Source organism: Oreochromis niloticus, linkage group LG20 (assembly GCF_001858045.2).
Source record: "Oreochromis niloticus isolate F11D_XX linkage group LG20, O_niloticus_UMD_NMBU, whole genome shotgun sequence".
NCBI classification, from domain to species: Eukaryota; Metazoa; Chordata; class Actinopteri; order Cichliformes; family Cichlidae; genus Oreochromis; species Oreochromis niloticus.
The window spans coordinates 2,665,670-2,681,528 of NC_031984.2; the positions used below are offsets into that span (position 1 = coordinate 2,665,670).

Genomic DNA, 15,859 nt, shown 5'->3' on the forward strand with positions numbered 1-15,859 from the left:
AGCAGAGGTTTCAGGTGAAACCATTGTGAGTCCCTGCGTCACCCTATCATGTCACTTATTGAGACCAACAGACACAAGATGTGAGTGGAAGTTAAGGCGCCTGGGAAGGGATCTCAAAACTGGACTACAGGTGACAGACAGTTGGATATTTTGTATCACATTTTCACAAATAGATATCAAATTGGTCGATATCTTTTTGTTATTCTCAATAAAATAAAACTAATCTGGTTGTAGATATCTATCTGAACTCTAAGAATAAATTTATACATGGTGTGGAAGGCCTTCCAGCAGTGGCTATGTCCACTGCTGGGAAGTTGAAAGAAACCATCTGAACGACAGCCATCCTTGAACAGAAGGGCGTGGCTTACGACACCAACTGTCTGCCACCTATAATCCAATTTCGAGATTCCTTCCCAGGCGACTTAACACCCACTCACCCTGATAATGGTTTCACCCGAAGCCTCTGCTGATAATGACCCACACCCTTTTTCACACCTTAGCTCATTTGATGAGGCAGATGAACAATTAGTGGGTCAACTAGCCTCTCAAGGGAGATCTCCCACTAGGACCTCTGGGACTCTCCACCATTTGGTCTTAGAACTGAAGAAGCTTTTCGGATGAGAGATAAAAAGTCCAGTTGCTTTTCATTCCAAGCTCCTTAGTTTACCATCACCTGGATGACTGAGAACCTACATGGACAACTAGAGTAAACTTTCACCATAAAGCAGAGAATGTGGGTTCAGGATCAAGGACGAGAACACGTATCATAAAGACTTAGAAAAGGTTTGGGGATGAGCTGACATGTAATGACTGCAATGAAAAGCACCAAAATAAATCATATGCCTCTGTTTGCATGATATGTCAAACTGAAGGACAATGTGTCTTTTTTACATGAGCATTTAGGCCAAATTGAGTTTGCAAGGTCAGCATGATGCTCCATCGAGTGTCTCTCTCATGGAAGGTTGTTCTCCTGAAGTACCTGTCTATTTAGAAAATGAAGACTATATTTATTTATTTATTTTTTAACCAGGTATCTATGACACTTTTACAGGAGCGTCCTACATTCTTATTGCATCACTTCCTCACAAAATATAAAGTGACCTGATCTCTTTCACTGCACAGGCCTTATTATGGTCACATGACTGTGTCACCTGACCTATACCCTCCCAATGGTCACATGATGATGCCACCTGATGCCTACCCGCCCAATGGCTACCTCCCCAGATCATCAAATGACCAGCACCCAGGCAACAACTACCTGCCCAGTGTGTCCTACAGCTTAGACCACCTGGACAGACTGGACTACCGGGTAATTTGTTTTTGTTTACAACACCAATTTATTCTGAAATATCACTTGAGTGTGTTCGTCTAAAATATGACACTAGGTGCGATCTTTCCAGATTGTTCCATAAATTGGCCCTTAAAAACAGTCCTGATTTCAGTCTGACTGAACTCCTCTTCAAGGTCTTCTTCCTACACGTCTGGGAGACTTTCAGCACTAGATTTACCCTCTCCAATGAAGACACACTAGTTTCTTTTCTCACCTTTGTTTCTATTTCAGGGCCAAGAAATGTTGCACTACCAGCCTAACTCTGAGAGCTGTCTGATTGGCTGTTACGGTGCAGAAGAGGTGGACCCGAAGAATTTCCCCAGACAGGTACCTGGTTTCAGTATCAAGTCTATGCCCTCTTCTCAGACCTATCCCTGCCTCTGTTATACTGTTTCTCTAACTATTCCATTTTTTTATTAGTAAATCTTGCAGTTACGGAGCATTTGGAGCATATTTTGAATTATGAATTGAAAAAAATTCAGTTTAAATTCTCTTTTATTTTCTCTTTAGTCGGACTATCGTCAGCCCTGGAGGTCTGAACGTCCTCTTGGCTACCTTCCCCTCAGTGAGCTTGACAGCGGATTAGGCTGTGGCCCCGACAGCCCACACAACCGGATAGCGCTCTCCGAAGCTGAGACAGATGCCATGTCATCACTGCCTGGCCACACCCCTTCCTCTCAAGGATCCTCCTCTTCCTCCGAGTCCCTAATCTCCTCTGAACCCAGCGACTCAGGCTTCCACAGTGTCAGCACTGGGGAGCACAGACGGCTACACAAGATTCACGGAGGCCACACTCACCGGCAAGCTCACCATCTTCGCTCAGGCCACTCCCCTCGTGAGCAGAGAGGACGCTGGGATTTGGAGTCGATTCCTGAGACGACACCGATGACCCAACCTGGAGTACCACAAGCATCCCATTGCTCTGTGGGTAACAGCACGACCACAACAGTTCACTTCCACAGAGCTGAGAGGAGTCCCACTTTACCTCGTCACCGTTCACCACCCTCACCCTCTATTGGTTAGTAAAACACAGTAAAATAATTGTGAAAGTCTCCACTTTTAGTCATTTTAATTTGTCTGTCCACACCTATGTCTGATCTGTCAAAGTTTTGAGCTATGGCTTCATCACAGTCCAGCCAGAGGTCAAAGTGACTTTGGCATTGGGTGTCTTTTCTTCTTATCCCTGTTTTGAGACACTAAGGAAATCCAGCACTACTTCTGCTTTGTCAGCTTCCTTTATAGAGTTTTGTTTCCCCTGTTTTCCTGAAAAACATAACTACATCAATACAGAATTTTCAGATTTACACCCTCCAATCAAATAGCTAAATTTGCGTCTGCAAATTAAGGCAGGAACAAAAGCTTCAGTTCCTTAAGCTGTTAGCTTTTTGCTGGACCTCACCTTCTAGAATTAATGAGAAGAGCCTCCCTACTGTGTTTGTATCTCCTGCCATCCAAGAAGTCTATTCTTCAGTGTTGCTGAAGTAAAGACTTTGGTGAAGCACTACTTATCACTAATAAGCACATATGTTTGCTGGTGTGATGTACCCATAGTCTATGAATCAATCTTACTTAGCAAGCTGATAATTTGGCCACGCTACCGTCTCATTCAGACATAGTCACTTTTAGTAGATGGACAAAGTGCTAACAGAAACCAATCTGCAATGTCATGCTGGCTAAATCCATCTTTTATTCATAAAGTCTCAGACTCTCCCGTTGTGAGAGAGAAAAATGCTTAAATGTCTTGACTGAGAGCAAACATTTCATCTCAAAATGATGACGTGTCATTTCCACATTTTCTTGTTTATAAAACCAACCGTGCACTGCATCTTGCGTCTCACCTCATATGTTTTCAGAAAGACATTGTGGTTAATTATTTTTCATTATTTTTTTCATAATGTATGAGAAATTTTGCAAATAAGTCTGTGTGGTTTTTTTAAGTTTATAACCCAGGTTCAGGTGAGGGTTTCTGGGGTTGTAGGAAAGAGATGCCCATCAAGCATATTTCATTATATCCAAAAACACTCTTGCAGACACATATCTAAGGCCTAATTACAGCTTTCTTTGAACAGGTTGTCGTACTGAGCCTTGTCAGCGGAGGGCGCTATGGTTGGAGCAGCAGCAGCACAGACGAGGCGGGACTGTAGAGGGTCCAGGTAGGAGTCGAACAATAACAGATTTGAGTGAAGGACAGCGGCGCCGCAGGGCGAGTCATCCCAACATGACAGAGCCAAACACAGCCCAGATAAACCAGCCAGACACAACCAGCAATGCACTGGGGCCCAGGAGCAGGGCCAGCTATCCCAATAACTGTCACCCTGCTAGTCATCTGAGCATAGACAAGACGAGTCTGACCAATCACCAGAACACAATGAGAAACAGCCCGGGCTCGAACCGCAGCAGGGAGGAGGACTCGCTCTCTAAGAGCCCTGGATCCGGCTCCAGTGGAATGTCCGACTGGCGTGGCATTCAGACCCTTGGGAATCGCCCTGGCAAGCCAAAGGGCACATGCAGTCCTTTCTACAGCACTCTTGGAGCTCCGCAACGTAGTCCTCGCTCTCCACCCTCACCTCGCTCCAGACTGTCCAATCAGAGGTCAGTCAGGAACCAGCTGCTCAGGGCCCGGGCGTACCGTCTGGCCAGGGAACGCAGTGAGGTCACCACAGACGAGGAGGTGCGAGGAGAGGGAGGCAGACTAGGGGAGGAGGAAGGAGAAGATGGACGGTTGGCGGGCAGATACTGGAGCCGGACGGAAAGGAGACGCCACCTGGCGCTGTCACGCCAACACCGAGAGAGGAGAGGAGGTGGGGAGGAGCAAACTGGGAGCATTCAGGGGTCACTGTCATCTCAGACGGTGCTGGAACTGAGCCACATGAAGCAGAACCGACTGAGGAACAGCAAGCTGCTCGATGATTGGACAACAGTGGAGGAGCTGTTGACTCACGGGACTCGAGTGGAGAGCGACAGCCAGCTTTGTCCCAGCCCACTGCTGTCGGTCACTACTGTCTGATGGGAACGCAATACTTCACCATTTCCTGATCACACTGAACAAAACCTCCAAGATCACTCAGACCCAGATTCATTAAATATGTGTGGTGGAAACAGCAAACTTCATGGTCACTCATGTCTCAGTTACACATATAAATTACATTATTTTTAACACATTTGAAAACAAAGCTTTGTGTATTGGGGACACAATTTGCAAGATTTACCAACATAAATCTCACTGAATATCCTTTTAAGTCCTTATAAAGAGAAAAATTAAGACAAACGTTTACACCTTTCAGTAATCAGTTCTCCAAAGCACGCTGCCATTAAAAGAAATGTATAACTCTGACCACATACCATTCAAGCTCATTTCAAGTTTACTGCTGTATTTACATTCAGTAGAAAAGAAGGCCCATTTTTTCCCCACGATTGGACAAGTCAAGACTTCCAGTGTGATAAGAAGGAAGCTGCTCATCTTGAGACTCTGAAATCCTTAGTGCCATTGTACGTTAAAAACAGTCTTAAGGTCCCTTCTTGGAACCGTGTTGGTAGTCTGTGAACGCTAAACCATCGTATACGTGTTGTAGCTGTTAGCTAAAATGTTTCTACTCTAGACTTTATGTTTGTGCCGTTGTTGGTCCTTTAGCGTAGCTCATGCGTGGGACGTTGTTTGCAGTGGGCTGAAACAGATAAATACTATGAAAACTGTCCATTGTGACCATTGTGACCACTTCTCATGCTTTTTGTTATTTTGTTGTGCTTGTTCGTCACCTTTGTTGGTCCCTCTGTCCACACAGCCAAAGACCTACACAGACACCAGCACAGTTCCAGAGTCCACATTAGTGAGCCTGTGGACAAGAAGAGAGCACTCTTTAAAGTCAGGAAGAAAAAAACTTAGAATGTTAGATTATGAATCCATATATCTGGGATTAAAATACCAAGAATTACATACATTTTTTTGGGAAGATTACCTTCCTCTCTTTGCTCCATTCCTGTTTTTTTTAAAGGTATAATGGCCACAACACAGTGTCATAATATTAAATAAATTCTCCTATAGCTACTCAAGTCTGAAAGAACCGTAGAAGATAAGCTGATGTTGACTTGCAGGGACTAAAGTTTGAACATTTAACATTTCCATCACACCGAGTAAAGAGGTAAAGGAAAAAAACTTCTGAGCTAAAATTCCAAAACAGACATCTTGACATCCAAATGGTTTCTGGTGACCCACTAAGGATTAGAGCTTGGGTTTGGCGGTGCTTCAGCTCGATGCTAAACAAGCACATTTCAGAAACTAGAAAAAGGCGATAACCCACCCATAACCCTAAATGGGTCTCCAGTTTTCCGGCGGAAGTTAAGAGGTTACATTAGACTCACATCACACTCTTAGTGAATCTGGATCTCAGCTGTGTTATTTAATATCTGATAGGAAGTTCTGACTCATTTGATGATGCGTCAGAGCTCTTCAAATGCATCTGGGTTTATAAAAACAACCGAAGAGCAGAAAAAAAACATGGTCAGATCCAAAACTGGGGCTCAGAGGGAGAAAGCTATCTGCAGAAAAGGCTGAATGAACACAAATCATGATGATCATCCCAGTCCTGGAGACGGTGACCCTTCCTAAGCTCAGTTTCAGCAACACAACCATCTGCAGAGAGCCTGTAATCAAGGGCCTGCTATAAAAATGACTCTCTGCAGGTTTGAACGAGTAAATAGACTCTAAAGAGCTGCATGAGCTTCAAACTCTTAACTCGCACGATGAACTGGTCAGATCCTTCACACACCAGACCGCCTGCGACCGGCATCAAATATCACACCACTGGATGTGTTGCCTTGTGGAAACGTGTCTCTGCTCCTTTTCTAGTTGACCGCCTTTGTTTCTGTGCCATAAAATGTCAAAGTCGACTCTGTGAAACGACAAAACTGCTCGCTCTAAGCTTGTTACAGGATTTCTGCACCTTTATGATCAAACAGCCTCTAAATCCTCTAAGATGCTGTTTCAACACACTGTCGTTCTTTTTTAGTCGCCACTTTCACTGGTGTATCCTGGGTGGTTTACCGTTTTAATCTCCACGCACTCCCACAGACTTGGAGTGTAAATAAATGCGGCGCCATCGAGAGGCCTCGCAAGTCTCTGTGCAGCACTGTGTTCAGCTGAATCTCCACATCGCACACTTCTCACATTTGGTTCTTCAGTCCCGATGATTCATCTATAAATTGATGATGAATATTATGATTTTTGAAGCTGCAGTGCAGAACACATCCTGGTTTCAGAGTCTCGAGTGTCGGATTTGTTGATTTTCTTTCTCTTGTATGACATTCTTGAACAGTTACAGCCAAAATCATAATGTTCTGTGTTTCAAATACGTGGGTCAGACATGGAAACCAAACAGGACAGATGTATCATATCTACCAGCCGTAGCCCTGAGAGCTCTCCACTGATAACAAAAATCTGTCAGCACACAGTTATTTTGGTAAATACTGAGATCACGATTATTTAACACAATTACTGACTGACTTTGGACAACTTTATATTTAAGGACAAATACAAACTTCTCAGTTACAGATTCTAGATCCAGGTTAGTTTTATTCCCTTAACAAAAAGATGTCTACGACATTGTTTTCAATATGATATTTATTTGTGAAGACATGATACAAAATATCCAATTTGGCTCTTTGTTCAGCGCTAAAGAATGCAAATGAAAAACTCCACATCTAATAACAACTTCATGCTCATCCATCTGTATCTTTTTCAGTAATCCTAACATTCAAACTGAACCAGTTATTTATTTATTGTTTGTAAAAGTCATTATTTGAAAACAACCTTTTGAATTTTTAAACATAACTGAAATTTAAATATAATGAAATAATGAAAATAAAGGTTATTTCCTGAGCCCACACGGTTCCTGATAAACGCCTGTCTGAGTACTGAGTTATATATTTAGCACACCAGCAAAGACGATTATTTTTTATATGTAACATTCCAAAAGTATAAAACAGAAATCGGCTTCATCGTCATCCATCAGTTTATCAAATAAATTCTTTCTGTGTAACATGAGACAAAGAAAAGTAACAAATCCACACACTGGAGAGGCCAGATGCAGCAAATGGTTGGGAATTTTGCATAGAAATTATTAGGATTGTACTTCAATCCAACTGTATCAAATGTTATAAAGCCAAAATCTCCAAATCTGCCTGCACACCTGAGATAACAATTTATGATTTCACAGGTGTCCAGTTAACCAGGATACCCATTTTCCCTTGTTTCTCAGAGAGCATAGGGGGCGCTCATGAGTTATTCCATAATCAGTGGAGCTCTATGTAGATGAAGCCCAAAAAGATCAGTTTTACTAAAGAAAGCATTTTTCTTTGGCAAGTTTTCATGATGTTCTTAAAAGACGTCTTTGAGCCAACAGATTTACTTTTATTTTTAAGATTTTTTACAGGTTTGTGTTGCAGAAAAGAGAAACCTTTGTAAAGAGAAACCTTTACAGCTTTTCCCATTTTGAAGTGTGACGCAACCAGTAGCTTCTTATATACAAATGGAAGTTTCCATTGTTGTTAAACTACACTTCCCATGACCATCAAGGACGTATGCCCGGTCCTTAAACGACCGATGCATAAAAAAAGAAAAATCAAAGGAGAGATCAAAGAGTTGTTTCATATCAGATCTGGCATATTATCAGTGTGTTACAAATTCTAAAAAAAAAAAAAAGAAATAAAAGTAGAAGTTTTGTCTTTAAACAGGTATAAATAATTGTGTTAGCTGTTTAGCTTCATTTACACATATTCAGGATTGACTCACGATCGCCCCCTACTGCTCGCCTGGCTGGATTCCTGGTGGAAATACCAGGAAGTGGACTCTATTTCTGGCTCTGTTTCTGTGGCTCTATTTCTAATCTGTTAGCCTGGCCTAGCTAAGCTAACTACATTCTGGCAATAATTTCATATCCATTAGAGGCATGACAGAACTATCAGTCTGATCACACAGGAGGCAAAAACACTATATTCTTGTGAGCTGTTGCATCTGAAATCTGTGAAAACACAACACTGATGATACTACACAAACACAGTACATGAAGGAGTACATATCACTACAGGCCAGCTGTTAGCTGCAAATTCAGTCGAATTATTGTACTTTTAATTCTGTAAACACGTAATTGAGACTTTGTTCCAGCCTGTCAGATTATCAGTGAAGACATTCAGGTAGATTTTCAGATCAGAGAGGATGATTAAATATCAAGATATCAAGGTTTCTGTTATCTTGTCACAAGGGCTGCTATGAGCCAATATGACTGCAGGCACCTTTGAGGGAAGTTGGCGGTTTCAACAATCTAAGAAATGTTTATCAGGGTTAAATGTTATGATTTAATAATGTGTCATAATCTAACTGTTCAATGCAATTTTGTTAAATATGAGAAAATGTCTGTTTATTTTCATATTTCATGGGAAGATTTGGAGGAAACTGAGTTTCAAAGGTTGGTCCTGTCAAACGAATATATCTGAGGGTTTTTTCTAAGCTGTGTGTGTGTGTGTGTGTGTGTGTGTGCGTGCGTGTGTGTGTGTATGAAGAAAAGTGAATTTGCTGGTTTGTTGGTAGTGATTAGCCAAAGATAACAGGGTAACTTTGGTTTGTGGACAATCTAGAAGAATATCTCTGTACCATGTAAAAGTATATTTTATAATCATAGCAGTTTTCTATATTTTATCCTTTATTTTGCCTTGAATAGATTACTTCTGCTTTAAACCAACATCCTGCTGTGCTAGTGTGTGTACATACATGTTAGCGTATCAAGTGTTGCATATACAAGCGCTAATATTACAGTCAAAGCCTAGCATGCTAACTCCTGATTAGCACAGAACAAGTGTTTCATTGATTGCCTAAACTGCTGTTTGTGCTAAAACTGTTGTCCTGTCTTTGTTTTTCTTTTGGGGGCGGGGGTTTACAGCCTGGGCTTTGGATGGGACATCTGAGAGGCAACGATAATAATTCAAATTGTTAAGCTAAAGCAGAGCCAAAAACTGGACATGCCTGTGATTGCTACAGGTACTTATCTTGTGAATTTTAATAACAATAAGAATTTAATTAAATATGTAAATAATTTGTTAATAATTAGCTAGTGTCAGTGCCAGTTTGTCCAGAACCTCCGAGGCCGGACGAAAGTCTGTCTCCAAACTTCTTCCAGACCAAAGAGAATTCTAAAAAGGGAAAATAAGTTTGCTAACTGTGATTCCTTAAAGCTTTTGCTTTGAACATGAACAACTTTCAAGGAAATTTGCTCTTTCCTTTTTTCTTGGGTTCAGATGATCATCAGTTTGGAACCTATCTTAGCACCGAAAAGTAAAGAGAAACCAAGTCTGGTGCTCCAGTGCCACTGATATATTTATGTTTACCTTCATAGTGCTTATCATGGCTAGACTGTGTGCAATTCATGAAGATTTCATAGTTTTCAAAAGATGTTGCATCCTTGAAAACCTCTCTGGAGGTCAAGACAAGCTACTTTGCAAAGAGTGCCGTTTATTTTTGCCACGTTTGTTGGGCTGAAATATCAAACAGCTGTTCGGTCAGTAAAGTCATGTGAACACGTTTCTCTGAACCCTGCCCGTTCCTCCTGATTAGATATGTAATGAAGTGGCAAATAACAGCAATAAATATTCCTGCTTTGACTGTGAAATTAAAACCACAGATCAACATTATGTAACTATAACCAGTATAAGATTTTTGTGCTTACCTTTGACAGTGAAGAATTGTCCTTTACTTAGTCTAGTTTTAGTCGACTAAAGATCATTACATCATCGTAGACTAAATCTGAAGTTGACTAAAATATAAAGTGTAAAAATGTAAACGTTGCTGCACACGGTTTATGAAGCGTCTTATATTCCTTGACACCAAATTTACTCTTCTCTTCCTCCCAAGCTTTGACATGTTGTCAGAGCGTAACCCCGCCCCCCCCCAACATGTAGTCACTATTCATCGACAAAAGTGTCAATACATTTCATTCTAGTTTTTGTCAAAATTAACAAAATGAACACAGACGTTGAGCCATCTGTTTTCAGCATGGGATGATTGGACACTTTAATCTTCTAGATTAGAAGTTAGGAGTTACTGGAAAACTCCAAACACAGACAAGGATGCAAATTAGAAATTTGTAATTTTAATTCTTTCTCTTCCGCGTAGCGTCAGCCATGTTTGTCACCGAGGACAGGTTTTAGACCAGACGCCACGGTGCCACAGGCTGCGCACAGTCACCGCTGAACAAAAAGTAGTTCCATCAGGAAACCATGAGCATGGTAACTTTAGAAGCAGCTTCAGGATTGTTAGCGATGTCCTGGTTTCAGTCTCAAAAGAAATGAGAAATGAGCAAATTTCCACAAATGTTCGACTGTTTATTTAGTGGCTATTGGTGAATTCTTTTAAACACAAAGTATGCTTTCATCAGCACATTGAGGATTGCTGTTAGACAGTAAATGACCCTTCATGTTCTTCAGGTTGTGCGAATCTGTTCATGCATCTTCGCCGATTTTGTGTGCAATAATCTGAGGTCGTGTTGCCAAACTTCTCACTGCAGTCTGTGGCAGGTCGATTCGGAGGGACTGCGTCCTTCTGCACAACTGCACTGTAACGTCTGGTGCTCAGGTCGTGTCTGTGTGACGTCAGGAAGCGACTTTATGTGATGAGATAATGACGAGATGGTGTCAATTTTTTTTTTGGATTGCGTTTTCATGAACCCTGTGACCTCACAAATGTGACAGAAAATCTGAATCATGACGTCTGTGAAACTGTTGCAGCTGTGAGAGATTTGTGCTGGTTTGATCGATCACCCAGAACTCCTGTAAAGAAATGTCAGTAAACTGTGAACATTTAAACATGCGTGTTGTGAGTTGTGTGTCTTTATGTTTTAAGTGAAGAGTGTGAAAAGTACAAATGCTTTTCCTCTGGGGCCAACCAGGTTTAGACGATATGTCGATGAGCTGGAACCTGCTCTCTGCCGTCCATCTTTATGTCGTGTTTGCAGTCAAATACAGAAACACAACTCATTTTTTCATGAGTTGCAGGTGGGAGGAGTTATTGGTTTTCCAGTTCTCCCTATATGGGAACCTATTCCATCCTGTTCCTCTTTTCCTAATTTTCTGACACAGAGAGATAGGTTTGCTTTGTCTCATAGCACAGTCTCGAGAGGATGGAGGAAACCATGGAGGGATGTACAGACCTCTACAGGTTAGGCAACAGCACCCTGACTGCCATTAGGTATCAGGGTGAAGTGCTCAGACCCTATGGTGGCACTCTTTTTCTACATTTGCTTGGTTTTTCACTATGGCAATGACCAAAGATCCTGTAGGGTTCTGTAGTTTGTCCGATCTGTGTCTCACCTGTAACTCCTGGTTTTAGTGACAAAGGTGAAAACACTCAGCTCAAGGCTTTACAAGCAAGCTTTGCTGAACATGATGAGCTCATTTCTTCGTGCAGTCTTTAAGCAGAGCAGACTCTCAAAATACATTAAACACAGCTCACAGGCACAGGATGATACCCCTAAGAACAGTAACAATGACAATAGCCCTGAATAAGGATTTCTTCCAACGGTGAGTAATGCAAAGCCACGTTGTGAATTCCCAGAATGAAAATATAAAGCTTTGAGCGAAGAAGCCCCACAGACCTGTTGTTCAAACCTTCTGTTTATGAGGGGCAACCAATCAGAAACAGAGTAGAACTACAGAGAGATGGATGGGAGCTAAAATGATTTGTTTCACACCGAGGATCAGCTGCTCTCGCAGAGTCCAGGGATAAACATAAGGGTTGGAAAATGACCACAAAGAGCCTCTTTAGTCTGAAGTAGACCAGTGAACCCTTTCTGTACCAAATGACAGTTATTTCCATGACAGCCAGGCGCTCGGCTTCACACAGTCACAGGTGTCACTGAGATTTCTTTCATTTTCCCCTCATTCGTTGCGAGGGGAGAAAAAAAAGCCGTTTCATTGCGAGCTGTGACCGAGCGCTCCGAGTTCAGACGTGACGCTTTCCACCGACGGCCATGTTGGCGCTTCTTTCCTGCTCCGTGACCGTTGCCATAGCAACTGGTGTTTCTACAGAAGCTGATCTCTCAGCTCTTGGCCCTGTCACCATGGTGATGTTTCGCGCAGGGCTGATTTACAGCTTCCAGTCGTCAGCTGTGCAGAGAAAAGCAGCAGCGAGCCACCTGGGCTGAATCTGAGAGCGGGTCCGTTTCCTGCACGCTCTGCACCGTCCAACTGTTTCACCCCCGCACAGCTGCCACACACAACTGCCCGCGATTTACTTCACACTGAGCAAACTCCTCCATCACAGCACCAACTGCGTCATCATGACTAAATGTGTTGAGAGAGGGCGACCTCTACTGGTCATCAGGAGGCATCACTGCTGTCATCGTTAAAGGGGACCCACTCTGTTTATGTGCAGCTCCACATATTTACTCCTGGACTAAGCAAGCAGCTCTGCATATCTTATATCGAGCTTTCGTGCATCCTTTCAGTTCATCTGCCTAAAACAGCTTTCATCTGATTGGCTGCCTCCTCACAGATGAGGTTTAAAACATCAGGTGTGTAAGGTTTCCGTGGTCACGGCCATATTGTGTGTCTGATGACATCTCCAACAGTAGAATAAACTTTTTGCACACATGGGTCACATATGCTGTCCATACCATTATGGGAAACGTTGAATATCTTTAATATTTGAGGAGATAGAAGGACAATCGGTTAAAGTAGAATAAAGACACAAACTCAGGACCAGAGATGGGCAGTACCGCGTTACTGTAATCCGATTACTTTTTTCAAGTAACGAGTAATGTAAGGGATTACCATTGCAAAAACGGTAATTAGATTACCGTTACTTTCCTGTAGGAACGCTGCGTTACTAAAACCGTGAGTTTTTTGCGAGAATGTCTCATGACAGTGACGTAAGCGAGTGCGACGTTGGTGACAACAGCTGTGTGCAGATCAACAATGGATAATATATCGAGTGCAGAGAGAGTATGAGCGTGCAGCGTTTAAAGCGTGGAAGTACTGACCTTACTTTGAGTTTGATTCCATAAAAAGTGACAAAAACATTAGTGTCCGTTGTGCGTGGGAAGAAAACTTCTTTTTACAGCGAAAAAAACCCTAAACTTCCAAGCAACAGCGAGTGCGCTACGACTGTAATGTGAAACTCACAGAGAAACTCGCGGAGTCTTCCACTGACCGCTGCGGCACACCTGCACCAGGGTAAACCTCCGCCTACCCCAGTCCTGCTTTACAGGTGAAAATAGAGCAACAGGACCGCTAGTCTTTGACTTTATTTATTTTCTGCTGTGTTTTACTTGCATCTATTTGAAAGACTGAGTGTAAACACAAAAAAATATTTTATTTTATGTGCTGGAATGTGCAGAAAATAGGTTTAAATGTTAAACAAATTTCTTCCAGTCAGTGAATGTTGCATATAATTAAGTTTTTGCTTGATGCATAAAGTTAAAAGATTAAAACTAATAAAACAAGTTTTAAAAAGAGACGTTTCCATTTGATTACATTTTGTATGATGGATTATGCAGAAAAAGTAGAATTGGGCTGAAAGATCTATCGCTTTATCACCTATTCAGGTTGTAAATCGTGTTTTTAAAAAGTAACTAAGTAACTAAGTAATTAATTACTTTTGAAAATAAGTAATCAGTAAAGTAACGGGATTACTTTTTTTGGAAGTAATCAGTAATTAGTAACTGATTACTTTTTTACCAACACTGCTCAGGACCATAATGTTTTTGACACATTTGGAATTAAAATATGTTCTTTGTTTTGTAAAATTGTCTCACAATTTCAAGCCCTGAGCTTATTTCACTTATTTTGTTTATAGCTAATAAAACACGAGTGTCTGAGTATGCAGACTGGGCATGCAAACGTTAAGAAATCATGGGGAACTGATAAAGCTAACACCGTTAGAGTAACGTATGATTGAATCCTGAAATAAGTGCGTCAGAGGCAGAGATCTTTGTCACTGTGAGTAAAGTGCTCTCCATCAGCTCCCACAGGGAAACAGAAGACCCTGCATGTCTTCGATGCTGGGTCTGTGGACGGGTTTCCTGCTGTTTTGAGCGTCCTCTCAGAGGCGTGGCTGTTTACCAATTCCAGCTGGATCCTAATCACTCACCTGGACTACATAAGGATGAGCTCAGCACACAGTCAGACTCATATTGTGACCTCTGTGATTGCCAAACACAAACACACCCATCTCACGTTCTCAGAAACCCGCCCACCAGCTCACATCTCCCGTCAGACTGTAGAGTCATCGACGACGACAGCCACAGAAAAATGTTTTACTTTGTAAATTCATTGATGTTAGTCTGCCGTGTCAGCGATCTGCATTCAACAGCTCGGGCTTAGATAACAAAGAAATCAAGAAGAAATCCTACAGCAGGATCCAAACGCCCGAGAGCACCTTATCATAAGGCAGACATGGCACTGAATTAAACTCATCTGCATTAGAAGAAAACTCGGCCACTGTAACAAATCTTTTGGAGGAAGTGAGAGTTTGGCCACGCCCTCATGAAACTAATGGATTTACCTGACTCAACAGCTGCAGGCTGTTATCAGGACAAACTGCTGACTGTGCAGACCTGAGTGGTTAGGAGTCACAGAGGCTTCATTGATGTGAGATTGAGGCTCGACTGAAGGTTTCTACGGGTAAAGGACATCAACCACAACCTTCAGAGACTTGCTCCACCCTCTGCGCCACCTCCCTGCAGACCTACACTTGCTTGTTGTGCAGTGTTGCTCCTTAGTTAACAGCCTTCTTTCCGCGCTGTTCTTGCCCAGAGTGTCCGATTTGGCAGCAGTGTCGTTTTCCGCACGAACGAGTGATTTTGATCCACTTGAACTCCTTTTATCACCTTTAACATTTAACAAATGACATCTTGTCCTTTTAAGTTAAAATGTTGTTAAAACGTTTATTTGTAGTTTCCTTCCTGCTCTTCTTTTTTCGTCTTCTAATCCGCGAACTAAGGTCAATAATTTTATAGTTTCGAACTGCGTTAAAATCTCTAGTCAGATCAAAAAACCGTTGTGCTCTTCCAGACACTTCCATCCATACTCCAATATATTGTAAACATGCATTTCCACCCACATTTAGATGCCTCTTTGAGGCTAAATTGCACAGGATTTTTCCTTCTATTAGTCCGATATGTGATCGTTGTAAACTTGGAGAAGGCTCTCTTACTCATTTATTTTGGACTTGCCCCAAATTGCATAACTATTTGCTGGACATCTTTAAATGTTTTTCTGATATGTACAATTGCACATTAGAGCCGGACCCAATAACTGCATTGTTTGGATCTTCCTCTTCCCTTTTACACCTCAGCCCTGCTGCACAAACTACAGTTTTGGTCAGAATGGTAATTCCTAAGAAAATTACCTTGACTCTCTGGAAGTCTCACATTGTACCTCAATTCAAAGTGTGGCTGACAGAACTGCTCTACAGCACATGGGGAGGATTAGGTATACATTAGAGGTAAGTTCTGTAATGTGTGGCGACCTTTTGTAGATCTTGTA

The 15,859-nt window shown here is 42.0% G+C and overlaps 1 protein-coding gene across 3 annotated transcripts in view; it reads left to right on the forward strand.

Moving 5' to 3' along the window:
• Nucleotides 1-11,183, forward strand: part of LOC102078812 (uncharacterized) — a 32,677-nt gene extending 21,494 nt beyond the window's left edge. For all 3 annotated transcript variants that reach the window (XM_019350159.2, XM_025901821.1, XM_019350160.2), the window contains 4 exons: nt 1,123-1,309; nt 1,562-1,657; nt 1,841-2,348; nt 3,400-11,183. In XM_019350159.2, coding sequence (XP_019205704.1) covers nt 1,123-1,309; nt 1,562-1,657; nt 1,841-2,348; nt 3,400-4,337 — 1,729 coding nt within the window. In that variant the 3' untranslated portion in view covers nt 4,338-11,183. The remainder of the gene's footprint in view (nt 1-1,122; nt 1,310-1,561; nt 1,658-1,840; nt 2,349-3,399) is intronic.
• Nucleotides 11,184-15,859: the final 4,676 nt, after the last annotated feature.